Source organism: Staurois parvus, unplaced genomic scaffold, assembly GCF_062004578.1.
Source record: "Staurois parvus isolate SC_StPar_1 unplaced genomic scaffold, SC_StPar_1.0 ptg000727l, whole genome shotgun sequence".
Taxonomy (NCBI): Eukaryota; Metazoa; Chordata; class Amphibia; order Anura; family Ranidae; genus Staurois; species Staurois parvus.
Genome location: NW_028318523.1, coordinates 2,671,759 through 2,688,601, shown reverse-complemented (window position 1 = coordinate 2,688,601; position 16,843 = coordinate 2,671,759). Strand labels below are relative to the sequence as shown.

Here is a 16,843-nt window from a genome sequence, read left to right as displayed (position 1 = left end):
AGGTGGGGTGGGACGGGGGGCTCACTGTAATCACATGGTCAGGGGCGGACTGATAACTCATGGGGCCCCCCGGGCAATAAAGGATCATGGGGCCCCTGTGTCCTTGCCCAAACTCAAAAAAGCCTATGAAAAAGGTACCAGGGGCATCTCAAGGGGCCCCCTACTGACCCCGGGCCCTCGGGCAATGCCCGAGTTTCCAAATGGTCAGTCCGCCCCTGCACATGATTAGTCACAATGTTGTCATGAGAATCAAACTTTTGAGAAAAGAAGTGAGCCAATCAGTGAGCAGGAAATGCGATTTCTGGGGGTGTGCTGTACACAGGCAGTACACAGTATGCACCCAGTGTTGCTGAAAGGCCTGGTTCACGCCTATGCGCATTTTAGTGCATTTTGCAGAAATGCACTGCAGTCCATTTAACATGGTTTCCTATGGGACCCGTTCACAGCTATCCGTTTTCAGATGTTGCATTTTTGGGAAGGGTCAGGAACTTTTTTTCCACAGTAGATTGCATTTTTGCTGCAATAGACTTCAGTGGAACAAACCAAAAATGCCAATGTTCCTTTTGATGCGTTTCGCATTTTTTTGGCCAATAGGAAAGTATTGAGTGCAACCTTAATGCGGGTTTACCCTCTCTTGTAGCATCAAAGTAGTGCAGGAACCTTTTCAAAGTTGCAGCGACTTTGAAAAGTTTCCTGCACGTTTATGCGACTTTGATGCAACTTTACACTCTCTGGGACTCAAAGTCGCATCAAAGTCTCACTCTATACAAAAAAAGCAACAGCGTCAAAAACACAAAAAGCACCACAAAACGCATTGGGAAAAGGCATCAATCGCAACACGCACAGGCGTGAACCAAGCCTTATTTTAGGAAAGCAACACAGAAAGAAGCAATTTAAAATGGTTAGAAATTTCTTTTCTTTGTGGAAAAATTGAGTTTTCCCTTTCAGTGCATAACTGGCAATAATGAAAGACAATCAGTCCCTCTAAAGCCGATGCTTCACTTTTAGATAGATGCTGGTGAGCTGTATCTCTTCCAAAGCTTTATAAACCTCTTTCAGGTCCCTGGTGAAAATATAGTTTGAGTAAAAGAGGAAAATGACATATTAAATATTTAAAGCTGAACTTGAGACAAACAGCTAGATGCTAAGTACATAAAAAAAACAACTTCAATGATTTATTAATCTCATTCTCAACCTGTATATGAATGTTCCCGGAGTAATAAGGATACATGTCCTGTGCTGAGGATACATTCATGAAAGTTATTCCTTTGACAACTACTTGCCAACACTTTCTGCTGCTGTTACCTGTCACACTGGGCTGTCACTGATGACAGCTACACAGAGGCAGACTGACAACTCATGGGGCCCCCGGGCAATAGGGGATCATGGGGCCCCTGTGTCCTTGCCCAAACTCAAAAAAGCCTATGAAAAAGGTACCAGGGGCATCTCATGGGGCCCCCTACTGACCCTGGACCCTTGGGCAGTGCCTGAGTTTCCAATTGGTCAGCCCGCCCCTGCAGCTACAGCTCTTGCTATTAATCAGGATGGTTCCTGATCATGTGATCAGTATTTCAGCCATTATTTGGCAATCAAGTTTAAAGTTATATCAAACCTAAGGCAAACATTTGTTACATTACATCTTACCATTTCATTAATGCGATGGCTGTATTATTTTTCTTTTTTAAGCTTTCTTCTGTTTTCATCTGATGATCTGGCCAGTAAGTCTGTTGCCTTTTTTTTTTTCAAAAGAACAAGCTCTCCAGCAGAATGTATCAGTTACAAAGTTGAGACAAACCATTTAAGACTAGTGGGAGTGCTTACAATGATCAGTTTTTACTGATCACCTTTATCCTAAAAGGAAAAAACTGCTGTAACTGCTTCTAAAATATTTGCTGGAGTTTGGCCTCAAATTTGTACTGTATTTAAATCTGCTGGTACATCTAACACTCCCCTCCCCCCAGACTGACAATGCTGCTGTCCAAAGGTGCCCCATGTGCTTCTTCATCTAAAGTGGGGGAGATACAGGAGAAGTCCTCAAATACAGGAAATGTGTTATGAGCCAGATCACCAAGTGAAAACAGAGGAGGAAAAGGCCTAAAGAAAAGAAAACTGATGCAGCCACCACATCTAATGATTAGTAAGCTGCCATATATTACATTTTTTGTTTTGGGTGTAATACTGCTTTAAGGGTTCATGCACAAAATAATGGTTTAATCTTGCAGAGACCACTGCAGCCAATCGAGGGTAGTGTGTCTCTGTTTAATACTGTAATTCTTGGATACAATTATAGTATTAAAAAAATGAAATTTTACTAATGGAGAAAAGTAATTTATGAACTTAAAAATGTAAAAAAAAAATGTAGGTGGGCAAATTAGTCATAGAGATATAATCAAAGTAAACCACACATACTGGTACTGCTAACATTTGCCTGGGCATCTGGGCACAATGACCCCTGAACAGGAAAGCGTTAATGAATACCTAGCTACAAACGTTTGTGTATTTATACTGTATGATTGGAATTCAGCTTTGATACTGTTGTGTTAATGATGTGGATAGAGTCCTCCCTATATAGGACAGTAACTTTGTGTTGTGTACCGGCAGGTGGGCTCCCAGCGTTTTAGTGTTAACATGCCTCACAAGTTCAGCATCCACAACTACAAAGTCCCTACGTTTTGTGATCACTGTGGTTCATTATTATGGGGCCTCATGCGGCAAGGTTTACAATGCAAAGGTAAGAAATGGAATATTTTTTTTTTATAAGGCTCCATTCCCACCTAAGCTTTCAGTGAAGACTCAAAAAGTGTGTGTCATGCTTTCAGTGCTATTCATTGTTAATGGCACCCCAAACACGGCAAAGCAGATACTCGTTTTTGCGTGTGACAAACGCGTCAAAACACAATAAGCTCAACACCCAAACGGAGACATAGGGGGTTATTTATTAAAACTGGAGATTGCAGAATCTGATGCAGTTATGCATAGAAACCAACCCGCTTCCAGGTTTTATTGTCAAAGCTGAAAGTGTTGCTAAACCCACAACAGTACAATCAGTCTGTATATGCAGTAAAGCATGCTTGTTATACTCACTGTGGAACCTAAGGGGTTAATCCTCTGCATTGTGTAAAAAGGCTGTTTGATCCTTTCTTCTCCGTTCCTCTCCTTTTCAAGTCAACACCACTTATCTCCAGACTGAACCGTAGGCATACACATGCTCAGTTTGGTGTGTATTACTAGAGATGTTTTCTTCTCTGTTCCTCCCCTTTTTCAAGCGACCACTACTTATCCCTAACTGAACCGTAGGCATACACATGCTCAGTTTGGTGTGTATTGCTAGAGAGGTTTTTTTTTTTTTGGGGGGGGAGAGTGCATGTGATCAGCACAGGGCCCATCAACACTGTCCAGACAGAGGTCAGGGGATTTCCATCCTCTTGGAGCAGAAAGAAAACTCCTTCTACAAGCTTTTGCTAGTGGTGGGCTGGACACTTATAGAAGTCACAAGACTGCTCTAACTGCTGATGAGAAAAGGTATTTAGCAGTTTATATTTACTAAAATAATTGCATTTCCATGTTGTGTGTACTGTGGGAGACCAGATATAGTGTATGCAGGGTCCGGGGAGACCAGATATAGTGAATGCAGGGTCCGGGGAGACCAGATATAGTGAATGCAGGGTCCGGGGAGACCAGATATAGTGAATGCAGGGTCCGGGGAGACCGGCTATAGTGACTGCAGGGTCCGGGGAGACCAGATATAGTGAATGCAGGGTCCGGGGAGACCGGATATAGTGAATGCAGGGTCCGGGGAGACCAGATATAGTGAATGCAGGGTCCGGGGAGACCGGCTATAGTGAATGCAGGGTCCGGGGAGACCAGATATAGTGAATGCAGGGTCCGGGGAGACCAGATATAGTGAATGCGGGGTCCGGGGAGACCAGATATAGTGAATGCGGGGTCCGGGGAGACCGGATATAGTGACTGCAGGGTCCGGGGAGACCGGATATAGTGAATGCGGGGTCCGGGGAGACCAGATATAGTGAATGCAGGGTCCGGGGAGACCAGATATAGTGAATGCAGGGTCCGGGGAGACCAGATATAGTGAATGCAGGGTCCGGGGAGACCAGATATAGTGAATGCAGGGTCCTGGGTTTAGTAACACTTTAAAGGATAAGTTCACCTTTGGGAACATGTCACATGTTCCACCTTAAATACAGGTGGAACATGTTCCCATCGCCGCCCCCCCCCTCCCTCTGACAGATAGTACGGGGAAACTTCTCTATCTGTCAAATTTGAAAACAATGTGTCTGTGTGAAGCTCTGCCCACACAGCCACATCATTCATTCATTGACTCCCATGAATAAATTAACTGCAAGTCCCAGCAGACTTAGCGGCTGTTGGCTTTTAGTTTTCAATGAACTACCACGGTGCTGTGGAGCGCGGCGGTAATGCACTGAAACTTCCTGTCAGAATATCTGCTTGACTGTACATCCCATATGGGAAGCAGATATTCTGACAGGTCTGCAGGAGACCTGCATGGCATCAGCAATCTACTGATGGCTGGTGCAATGCTTTCTAGGCTCCTGTAGACAAAAATAATAAATGCACATTTTTTTTACCTGCAAAAAAATGTGCATTTATTATTTTTGTCTAAAAAGCGAACTTATCCTTTAATTAAACAAACTGAAGTTAGAAGCTGATTGGCTGCCAAGTACAGCTGCACCAGATTCTGAGTGCTCCAGTTTTAGCAAATCTCCCCCTATAAACTTCTTTAGCACATTTTTCGCACATAGGGCATTGAAATGAATGAGCTGCCTTATGCATGTAGCAAAAAATACGCCCAGAAACCAATCGGCTTCCAGGTTTTATCGTCAAAGCTTAATGAAACAAGCTGAAGTTAAAAGCTGATTGGCTACCATACACAGCCGCACCAGATTCTTAGTGCTCCAGTTTTAGTAAATCAACCCTATAAATATATTTGGCGTGTTTTTTGCATGTAGGGCAGTCCATTGAAATGAATGGGCTGTCCTATGCACGTAGTGAGAAAAACGGCTAGAAAAAGTGCACAAAATCACACGTTCATGAGAGGCTAGGTATGAACCAAGCCTTACAACTGCAGTTGCATGCATTTAAAATTCTAACTATTCCATAAAGGAATTATAATCCAGATAGTCCTTTTAACTTTTTCACTTTAAATCCACTTTAAAAAATCTGAAAAAGGTAAACTTAAACTTCTCTAATTTTTTTAATAGCCCATCATATGGGTTATGCCATCATAGTCATGCACAACATATTACCAAATTGTGGCAGACTTGCTTGTCAAACAAAGCCCTCCCAATCTGCTCTGTCACCACTTCAGCTGATCCCGGGCACTTCCATCTTCGTCTTCCTTCTGAGTTCACACTGTTCAACCGCTTGAATGCCTGGGGCTGCGATGATGTCACTCCACTGCATGTGCATGGAAGCCACCTCATCATGGCACAGAGCAGCACATAAATGTACTCTGAGATGCACATGCGTAGCTCGGTGTACATTACTGCTGATAGGTCGGGAGAAGCATTTGACAGAAGAGACCAGTAGGGTCTTCTTGGCATTGTTTGTTTGTTTTTTGTTTTTTTCAAAATTGAGGGTTTAATCCTGCTTTAAAATAGATGTATCGGGGAGTTGTGGGTGAAGATATTAGTGGACATATCTGCTGTGTAGTACCACTAAGGAGAAAGCAGATCTTTCCTGTGTAAAGAGCAAAGATGACTGCCTTCACATGCAAAGCTCTGTCCTCTATGAGGATTATCCAACTGCTACCATGAAAGACCATGACCAGCATGGCACCATAGACGTTAGTGTGCAACCACATTAAGTAGAAGTAGCAGCTAAAGAATACTGACTTTTATGACATGATCAGAGCGTCAAATATAAGACTTGGAGCAAAGAAATCCAAACCTACAGCTGGCCATAGATGAATAGTTTTGTTTTTTTTTCTGATTTAGCCAGCAGGCTAAATGAAAATAAAAAAATGAACGAATTCCCCCACCCACACAAGTGAGGTAAATGGAGGAATCTCCCTGCTGAGATATTGTATTCTGTCGATTGGACTCTCCTCTGTCAAAATACACTGATAAGCAGCTGCTGATCAACAAAAGTTTTCTAACATTCCAGTTTGGCAGAAGTTGATCTAATGCCCACACATGGATCAAAATTTGGCTGGTCCCTGCTGAACCGGACACATTTCTATCCATGCATGGTTACCAGCTGAGGTTATCACAATTGCATGAAAATTGCAGGATGAGTATGAAAATACATTCAGAGATTGAGTTATGTTTAATTTGTGTTTTTTTGTTTTGTTTTTCATTATTTTCCCAGTATGTAAAATGAACGTACACAGACGCTGTGAATCCAATGTAGCACCAAACTGCGGGGTGGACTCTCGGGGTATAGCTAAAGTATTAGCGGATCTTGGCGTCACGCCGGATAAAATTACAGCCGCTGGGCAGCGAAGGAAAAAGGTATGACCTTTATTTCTAATGTACATTTTTATCTTTAATTGTACATTAACCATAAAAATAATTATAAATTCTTTTTTTATTTGTAGTTATATACAGAAAACATGATGTATGTCAGTAGGAACCACTTATGTTACGAATGGTCCAGAGCAGTGGTGGTCAATTTTCTTGATCTATGGGCCTCTGGTGTGTCTCCAAAACTCACCATAGGGCTGCACATAAAATTGAATATTCATGATCAAAGACTGCAGAAACGTAACCGGAATTAGTCAAAAACTATGATGCAAGAGATTGTCAGAGACCGTGGACATAATACACAATATTAAACAACACAAAAACTGCGCAAAATCTAAAATTAAAATAACACAAATAGATAAACACTAAATTTATAATAAGTGTCCGTGAAAAAAAATATATATATAAGTCCTTATTCCCATCAAAACCAATCAAAAATCAATCAAAAATCTTCCAAATGTGCTTCCACCTATCACCACGTGAGAAATAATGTTGACTGCACTCACCAGATGGAGGTGAGTAGTGAGCCTTATAGGATATAAGGGATCCTATAACCCCTCCAAAGGAACTCAATAATACACAATATGGTCAGAGACTGTGGAAATCATACAAGAGATGTTCAGAGACTGCAGACATGGTACAAGAAATGGTCAGTGATTGCGGACATGATACAAGAAACAGTCAGAGATTGCAAACCTGGTACAAGAGACAGTCAGATACTGCAGAGATGGTCAGAGATTATGTACATGATACAAGAGACGGTCAGAGACTGCGGACATGGTTCAAGAAATGATCAGAGTTTGCGGACATGGTACAAGAGATGGTCAGAGACTGCAGAGATGGTCAGACATTGCAGACATGTTAAAAGAGATGGTCAGAGACTGCAGAGATGGTCAGACATTGTAGACATGTTACAAGAGATGGTCAGAGACTGCAGAGATAATCAGAGATTTTGGACATGGTACAAGAGATGGTCAGAGATTGCGGACATGGCACAAGAGACGTCAGAGACTGCGGACATGATTCAAGGAATGGTCAGAGTTTGTGGACATGATACAAGAGATGGTCAGAGACTGCAGACATGCATCAAGACATGGTCAGAGACTATGAACATGCTATAGGAGTTGCTGGAGACTATGGACGTGCTTCAAGAGAAAGTAATTGACTGGAGACATACTACATGGGACTGCTAGAGATCACTGCTATAACAGGGCAATAGAGAAACTCAGATTAGTGTCTGCAGTGGCCACACAAAAAGTGCCAAAGGACCCCATGCAGCCCCTGGGCTGCAGGCTGGACACCAAGGGTCTAGAGTTACCTTCAAGTCTTAATAGTGGGGCTACCAAACAAAGCCCTTGTACCAATGAAAGATTGTTGTTGAAGCACATACATCAGCATTAGAGAGCTCTTTACAGATATCCACAGCCCCAGCCTTTTAGAGGAAAACATTAGCCTGTGGCTAGGAAAAAATCCAAGCTAGCCCAAGCTAACCTAAAGCTCAAGCAGAGGGAAATCTGGCATGACGGGAACCCCTTTAGGTCCAGCTGTAAACATCCTCTAATGGCTGTGGATACCTTTTTCGTTTTAAATATTTGCCTTTGCAAAAAATGAAATGTACTCTCTAGAGGGCATAGTAAATATTACCCATCGCTGGCAGCAACATGCTGACATGGGACATCAAGTATATCTCGTGGAACTTGTTTATATTTCCACAGTCCTCTGGCTGCCATGTATCCCATGAGCTTCATGTAAGCCAGAAGTCAGTGCCAATACAAATCAATTGATGCAGCGCTGGACAAGAGGTATTATAAATATATGAATAAATAGATAAATAAATAAATAATAAAAAAATGAACAGTTCATATGGTGGTGTCAAGGTGACTTTAGGTGCTCTTATCTATTCCTATTTCTCCAGGTGACAGGATACTGTGCGATATAGTGCAGAAGGAATGCACACTCACCAGAACGCACAGTTTAATGAGCGTTTGTATATATATATATACTGATCCCTTGAGGTCATCAACTGGTCAAGATGGGGTTTGAAATCCAATGGTCTCCCTCCAATACTACTGAGTATGCTGTTAGGACATCAGGGTGATCCCTCAGATATTGGCCTGTATGTTCCTCCTTAAGTGATAAGGACCCTCCTTCACCAGCAGTAAACGGATGGCTGTTAAATAATACTCCCCAAGGGAGTCAAAGCAGAGACATCTCCATAGTGTAGTAGTTAGGTATTTATTGGTATGAAGCGAAGATGAACATCGATGTATAAATCAGATTAAAAACAAGAGCAATCATGGACTAACCGTCCAATGTTAAAGATGGCCGCCGGAGCTCCACGATGCTCCGGCGGCGTGACGTCACGGCGTTCCTGGCTCCTCCTACGCGTTTCGTGCACACGCACGTCGTCTGGGGGGAATTGCCAATAACGCCGAGCCGTGTGACGCCAATATATATGCTAGGCGCATGCGCATTAAGAAGGCGCCATTTTTTAGAAGTCTGACCCTTAGGCGACCGAACGTTCGTGCGGGCGCCATTTTCCATTGGTCTATTTTGTATACTTTGTTGTAATCTGTTTTCCTGGCCAGCATACATTATCTCAGAGGCATACTAGGAGCCTTTAGCATTCGTAATCCAGATTTATCTCCTAAGAACTACTCAATTTGTAGTTTCTTGATGCTAATAGGGGAAAAAAAGTTCTTAAAGTGATATAGTAAATTAGCCAAATTAAAAAAGCCAATTTATTCCAAATCGAAAGTAGCACTAGCATATAGACTAGGTGTACTCATAAGGATGTATATAAAGGTACATTCAGGCATAATAACATAAGTTATCTGTGTCAAGTTATTCCCAATACTTAAAATACTTAAAATATGCTTAATATTATCCATGATTAGTGTCATAAAATTACAATTTAAGATTATAAATATTTATAAATAGCTCATATAGAGTACTAACATGATATTAACCCTTGCCAATATCAAAAGATAACAATAAGGACTCAAATAAAATATATTAGAATGAACGCAAAAAATGAACATGAGAAATACATAAATAAGAAAACTGCAAAAATAGCACCATCTAATTCCCTGTTTAAATCTCTCAAAGTTACAGCTGGAACGTGTAGGCAAAAATTAGCTGTTATTGATGAAACAATTCAAATCTATATCTATGTTGTGGCCTTTTGGATGCAAGGTCTGGAGCTCATGTATCCAGCGTGTTTCGAGTTGTGAGACTGCTCGTAATTTGTTAATCCCCCTCCAATGGGGCTGCACCACATCTACTCCAACAAATTGTAAGGAGGATGGGTCATTGTTGTGTTTCCGTTTGAAATGATAGGACAAAGAGTGATCCTTATAGCCCTTTTTGATATTATTGATATGTTCCCTCAATCTGTCGCGTAAACGTCTAGTAGTACGTCCCACATACTGGAGTTTGCATGAGCATTCAAGAAGATATACCACGTTTTTACTATAACATGTTATACATTTATCTATATTATATGTTCTACCCGTAGTGCATGAAGTGAAAGAATATTGTTTATGTTTTCTTACGTTATTAACTCTGCAAATAATGCACTTATTACAGGGAAAAAAACCTTTTATATTTGGTGCAAGAGAAATTATCTCTGGGGGGTTGATGACATTTGGAGCTAATCGGTGTCTCAGGGCCATTGCCTTTTTGTATATGACTTCCGGTTTATCTGGTAAAATCTTGGAAAGGATAGGATCCGTCATCAGGATATTCCAATTTTTATTGATAATGCGTTTAATTGCTTTGTGTTGTGTCGAATATGTAGTTATAAAAGGACAGATCAATGATTTCTTTTCCATTTTTCTGTTCTCTAATAGCGTGCTTCTATTAGTATTCGCTACTTGTTGAATTGTATCATCAATACTTTGTTGGGAATATCCTTTCTCCAAGAATTTCCTCTTTAAAATTTCTGCTTGTGTGTAGTATGTCTCAAGTTCAGTGCAGTTCCTACGAATTCTTAAAAGTTGGCCTTTCGGAATATTTGCCAACCATGTAGGATGGTGGCAGCTTTCAAGCGGGATAAAACTATTTCGATCGGTTTTTTTAAAAAAGGACTTAGTGATGATCATGCCATTATCATTTAGTAATGTCAAATCTAAAAAATGTATTTCCGTAGTACTATATGAATAACTTAATTCTATGTTGAGTTTATTGTTGTTCAATGTTTTAAAAAAGTTTTTTAAGGAGTCCTCCTCTCCATTCCATAATAAAAACACATCATCTATGAACCTTTTGTAAAATATTAGTTCCGGCCACTCTCTGGCATAAATTAAGAACTCCTCCCAATAAGCCATAAAAAGATTTGCTAGACTGGGGGCAAATTTTGCCCCCATCGCTACGCCTTTGGTCTGCAAAAAATAATTACGGTCAAACCAAAAATAGTTGTTTTGCATAGCAAACTGTAACAATGATAAAATATATTCAATATGTGGAGGAGATAAAGTGCTATGAGTGTCCAGGAAATATTTAGTTGCTTCCAACCCATCTGCATGTGCGATGTTACTATATAGGGACGTGACATCCGCTGTAACTAAAAAAGTTTGTGGTGAAATTCTAATATCTTTTATATCATTAAGAATATGTTTTGTATCTTTTAGGAAGGAGGGGGTTGATATAACCAAAGGCTGCAGGAAGTAATCTATATATTCTCCTACTTTTGAGAATAAAGATCCTATTCCACTGATGATAGGTCGTCCTGGTGGTTTGACCGGATTTTTGTGTACCTTTGGAAGTATATAAAACACCGGAAGTTTCGGGGCTGATGGACATAAAAAATTTTTTTCTTTCTTATTTATTATGCCATTATCAAATCCTCTTTTTATAATGTGTTTCAAACCTTTTTTAAGGGTTGGTAAGGGATCATTAGGTAAACGTCTGTAGGTGGTGGTATCATTGAGGATATTGTAGGCTTCTTCAAGATAATCAGATTTATTGAGTATAACCACCCCTCCCCCCTTGTCCGCTGGTCTAATGACCAGGTCTTTTCTTTTTAGAAGGAGGTCAATCCCTTTAGTAGTGTCTGTATTAGGAATTTTTTTAAGTTTAAGTTCCTCCAGATCCTTAAGTACCAATTCCCTAAAGATATTGACATGGGACCTGGATTGGGGTGGGGGGTTATAGGTTGAAGCATTCCTGAGTGTTGAGTAGTTAGAAATATTATTCTGATCATATATGCTAGGTTTGGAATAAAAATATCGTTTTAGAGACAGTTGTCGTGAGAATCTATGAATATCAATATAAGTTTGAAACTTATTTAACTTTTGTTTTGGGGCAAATTTGAGCCCCTTATCCAAAAGTTGTAACTCAGGTTGTGTTAGTGGTACATTACTCAAATTGAAGATCCCTTGACCGGCTATGTTTTCCTTCTTTTGCCTGTTTCTGTTGACCCTTTTGCCACCCCTTTTCCCTCTACGGAACCGCTTCTTTTCCGGACTCTTCCTTCCCCTAAAAAATGCACCTGAGGTGTTCTATTTGTATCATGATTAGATGATGTCCTAGGCGGTGTATATTGATGATTCCTATTGTCATAATATTGCCTGTTATTTTGTGGGTTCGATTGTTTTTTTGTATGGGGCCTCTGATTATAATACCTAGGAGATGCTACTGCTCCTTGTTGTTGTGGGTAATAATTGTTGTCAGAATAATAGTTGGGATAATGATGCCTAGGGGATGCTATTTCTCCTTGTTGATGAGGGTAAAAACTTTTGTTGGGGTGATATTGCCAATTGTCCCCCTGATTTTGTTGGTTATAATTTTGTTGATTATGATTTTGATGTTCATAAGCAGGATGCCATTGCATATTACGTGTGCCTATATTCTGATCCATAAGCGGTTCGAATCTGTTGAATGTTGGCACATTATATTGCTTAGGTTTTTTGTTATATTTGGGAGACTGATATTGTAGTTGTGTAGAGTCATATCTATTTGCAGGTTGTAACTTTTTGGGTCTCCTCTTGTTATCAATGGGATTAGGAGCTGTTTGTGGACTATCCTCATCAGATTGCCATTTGAATACTGCATTCTCTTGATAATCTCTGAAATCTCTAGAGTATTTCTTCTTTTTCTTTATTTTTTGTTCTTTTTCTACATTCTCAAGATATTTCTTAACTTTATCCGATTCTTTTCTATATTCATCCGTATCCTTATACGGAATAAGTTTCTCTCTTAAGACATTAATTTCAGAATCTAAATGGGTCAGTTTTTTCTTTTTTCTTGTGATTAAAAATTTAATTAGGTCTATCCCAGCTTTATTAAAAAATTGGAACCATTCTAGAAGGCCTGTGTCATCCATATACTCAGGGGGTACGTCCCATCTCAATGATCGGGGGACCATACCCTCTTTCAGATATTTGTCTAGGAAAGATACATCCCATAAGGTTCTGATTTCAGCAGAAGCCAGGTTCTGTAGGTGTAAGAAGAGACCTTTAAGGTCATCACTTGTATCATCAATAGTGTAGATATCTTCAGAAATGATAGATCTGGATGTTCTCATTTCGAAAATATCCCCCATGATGAGCAATTACAATGCGATTAGATTGCAAAGAAATGAATATATGAGATGCTGCTCAGATAACTATATGGTAAATAGGCAAAAAATGGAAATATTGTGTACGAGCGCACCTAAAAAATGTAATATAGCAGCTGTACACCAGGTAACCATAAACCCAATAAAACAATACAAATCAATTGATGCAGCGCTGGACAAGAGGTATTATAAATATATGAATAAATAGATAAATAAATAAATAATAAAAAGATGAACAGTTCATATGGTGGTGTCAAGGTGACTTTAGGTGCTCTTATCTATTCCTATTTCTCCAGGTGACAGGATACTGTGCGATATAGTGCAGAAGGAATGCACACTCACCAGAACGCACAGTTTAATGAGCGTTTGTATATATATATATACTGATCCCTTGAGGTCATCAACTGGTCAAGATGGGGTTTGAAATCCAATGGTCTCCCTCCAATACTACTGAGTATGCTGTTAGGACATCAGGGTGATCCCTCAGATATTGGCCTGTATGTTCCTCCTTAAGTGATAAGGACCCTCCTTCACCAGCAGTAAACGGATGGCTGTTAAATAATACTCCCCAAGGGAGTCAAAGCAGAGACATCTCCATAGTGTAGTAGTTAGGTATTTATTGGTATGAAGCGAAGATGAACATCGATGTATAAATCAGATTAAAAACAAGAGCAATCATGGACTAACCGTCCAATGTTAAAGATGGCCGCCGGAGCTCCACGATGCTCCGGCGGCGTGACGTCACGGCGTTCCTGGCTCCTCCTACGCGTTTCGTGCACACGCACGTCGTCTGGGGGGAATTGCCAATAACGCCGAGCCGTGTGACGCCAATATATATGCTAGGCGCATGCGCATTAGGAAGGCGCCATTTTTTAGAAGTCTGACCCTTAGGCGACCGAACGTTCGTGCGGGCGCCATTTTCCATTGGTCTATTTTGTATACTTTGTTGTAATCTGTTTTCCTGGCCAGCATACATTATCTCAGAGGCATACTAGGAGCCTTTAGCATTCGTAATCCAGATTTATCTCCTAAGAACTACTCAATTTGTAGTTTCTTGATGCTAATAGGGGAAAAAAAGTTCTTAAAGTGATATAGTAAATTAGCCAAATTAAAAAAGCCAATTTATTCCAAATCGAAAGTAGCACTAGCATATAGACTAGGTGTACTCATAAGGATGTATATAAAGGTACATTCAGGCATAATAACATAAGTTATCTGTGTCAAGTTATTCCCAATACTTAAAATACTTAAAATATGCTTAATATTATCCATGATTAGTGTCATAAAATTACAATTTAAGATTATAAATATTTATAAATAGCTCATATAGAGTACTAACATGATATTAACCCTTGCCAATATCAAAAGATAACAATAAGGACTCAAATAAAATATATTAGAATGAACGCAAAAAATGAACATGAGAAATACATAAATAAGAAAACTGCAAAAATAGCACCATCTAATTCCCTGTTTAAATCTCTCAAAGTTACAGCTGGAACGTGTAGGCAAAAATTAGCTGTTATTGATGAAACAATTCAAATCTATATCTATGTTGTGGCCTTTTGGATGCAAGGTCTGGAGCTCATGTATCCAGCGTGTTTCGAGTTGTGAGACTGCTCGTAATTTGTTAATCCCCCTCCAATGGGGCTGCACCACATCTACTCCAACAAATTGTAAGGAGGATGGGTCATTGTTGTGTTTCCGTTTGAAATGATAGGACAAAGAGTGATCCTTATAGCCCTTTTTGATATTATTGATATGTTCCCTCAATCTGTCGCGTAAACGTCTAGTAGTACGTCCCACATACTGGAGTTTGCATGAGCATTCAAGAAGATATACCACGTTTTTACTATAACATGTTATACATTTATCTATATTATATGTTCTACCCGTAGTGCATGAAGTGAAAGAATATTGTTTATGTTTTCTTACGTTATTAACTCTGCAAATAATGCACTTATTACAGGGAAAAAAACCTTTTATATTTGGTGCAAGAGAAATTATCTCTGGGGGGTTGATGACATTTGGAGCTAATCGGTGTCTCAGGGCCATTGCCTTTTTGTATATGACTTCCGGTTTATCTGGTAAAATCTTGGAAAGGATAGGATCCGTCATCAGGATATTCCAATTTTTATTGATAATGCGTTTAATTGCTTTGTGTTGTGTCGAATATGTAGTTATAAAAGGACAGATCAATGATTTCTTTTCCATTTTTCTGTTCTCTAATAGCGTGCTTCTATTAGTATTCGCTACTTGTTGAATTGTATCATCAATACTTTGTTGGGAATATCCTTTCTCCAAGAATTTCCTTGGAGGAAATTCTTGGAGAAAGGATATTCCCAACAAAGTATTGATGATACAATTCAACAAGTAGCGAATACTAATAGAAGCACGCTATTAGAGAACAGAAAAATGGAAAAGAAATCATTGATCTGTCCTTTTATAACTACATATTCGACACAACACAAAGCAATTAAACGCATTATCAATAAAAATTGGAATATCCTGATGACGGATCCTATCCTTTCCAAGATTTTACCAGATAAACCGGAAGTCATATACAAAAAGGCAATGGCCCTGAGACACCGATTAGCTCCAAATGTCATCAACCCCCCAGAGATAATTTCTCTTGCACCAAATATAAAAGGTTTTTTTCCCTGTAATAAGTGCATTATTTGCAGAGTTAATAACGTAAGAAAACATAAACAATATTCTTTCACTTCATGCACTACGGGTAGAACATATAATATAGATAAATGTATAACATGTTATAGTAAAAACGTGGTATATCTTCTTGAATGCTCATGCAAACTCCAGTATGTGGGACGTACTACTAGACGTTTACGCGACAGATTGAGGGAACATATCAATAATATCAAAAAGGGCTATAAGGATCACTCTTTGTCCTATCATTTCAAACGGAAACACAACAATGACCCATCCTCCTTACAATTTGTTGGAGTAGATGTGGTGCAGCCCCATTGGAGGGGGATTAACAAATTACGAGCAGTCTCACAACTCGAAACACGCTGGATACATGAGCTCCAGACCTTGCATCCAAAAGGCCACAACATAGATATAGATTTGAATTGTTTCATCAATAACAGCTAATTTTTGCCTACACGTTCCAGCTGTAACTTTGAGAGATTTAAACAGGGAATTAGATGGTGCTATTTTTGCAGTTTTCTTATTTATGTATTTCTCATGTTCATTTTTTGCGTTCATTCTAATATATTTTATTTGAGTCCTTATTGTTATCTTTTGATATTGGCAAGGGTTAATATCATGTTAGTACTCTATATGAGCTATTTATAAATATTTATAATCTTAAATTGTAATTTTATGACACTAATCATGGATAATATTAAGCATATTTTAAGTATTTTAAGTATTGGGAATAACTTGACACAGATAACTTATGTTATTATGCCTGAATGTACCTTTATATACATCCTTATGAGTACACCTAGTCTATATGCTAGTGCTACTTTCGATTTGGAATAAATTGGCTTTTTTAATTTGGCTAATTTACTATATCACTTTAAGAACTTTTTTTCCCCTATTAGCATCAAGAAACTACAAATTGAGTAGTTCTTAGGAGATAAATCTGGATTACGAATGCTAAAGGCTCCTAGTATGCCTCTGAGATAATGTATGCTGGCCAGGAAAACAGATTACAACAAAGTATACAAAATAGACCAATGGAAAATGGCGCCCGCACGAACGTTCGGTCGCCTAAGGGTCAGACTTCTAAAAAATGGCGCCTTCTTAATGCGCA

General features: G+C 39.4%; 1 protein-coding gene across 1 annotated transcript in view; it reads left to right on the top strand.

Moving 5' to 3' along the window:
• PRKCE (protein kinase C epsilon) overlaps nucleotides 1-16,843 on the top strand; it is a 532,954-nt gene that overhangs the window by 310,552 nt on the left and 205,559 nt on the right. The window contains exons 6-7 of the mRNA XM_089653921.1: nucleotides 2,602-2,731; nucleotides 6,349-6,491. Coding sequence (XP_089510047.1) covers nucleotides 2,602-2,731; nucleotides 6,349-6,491 — 273 coding nt within the window. The remainder of the gene's footprint in view (nucleotides 1-2,601; nucleotides 2,732-6,348; nucleotides 6,492-16,843) is intronic.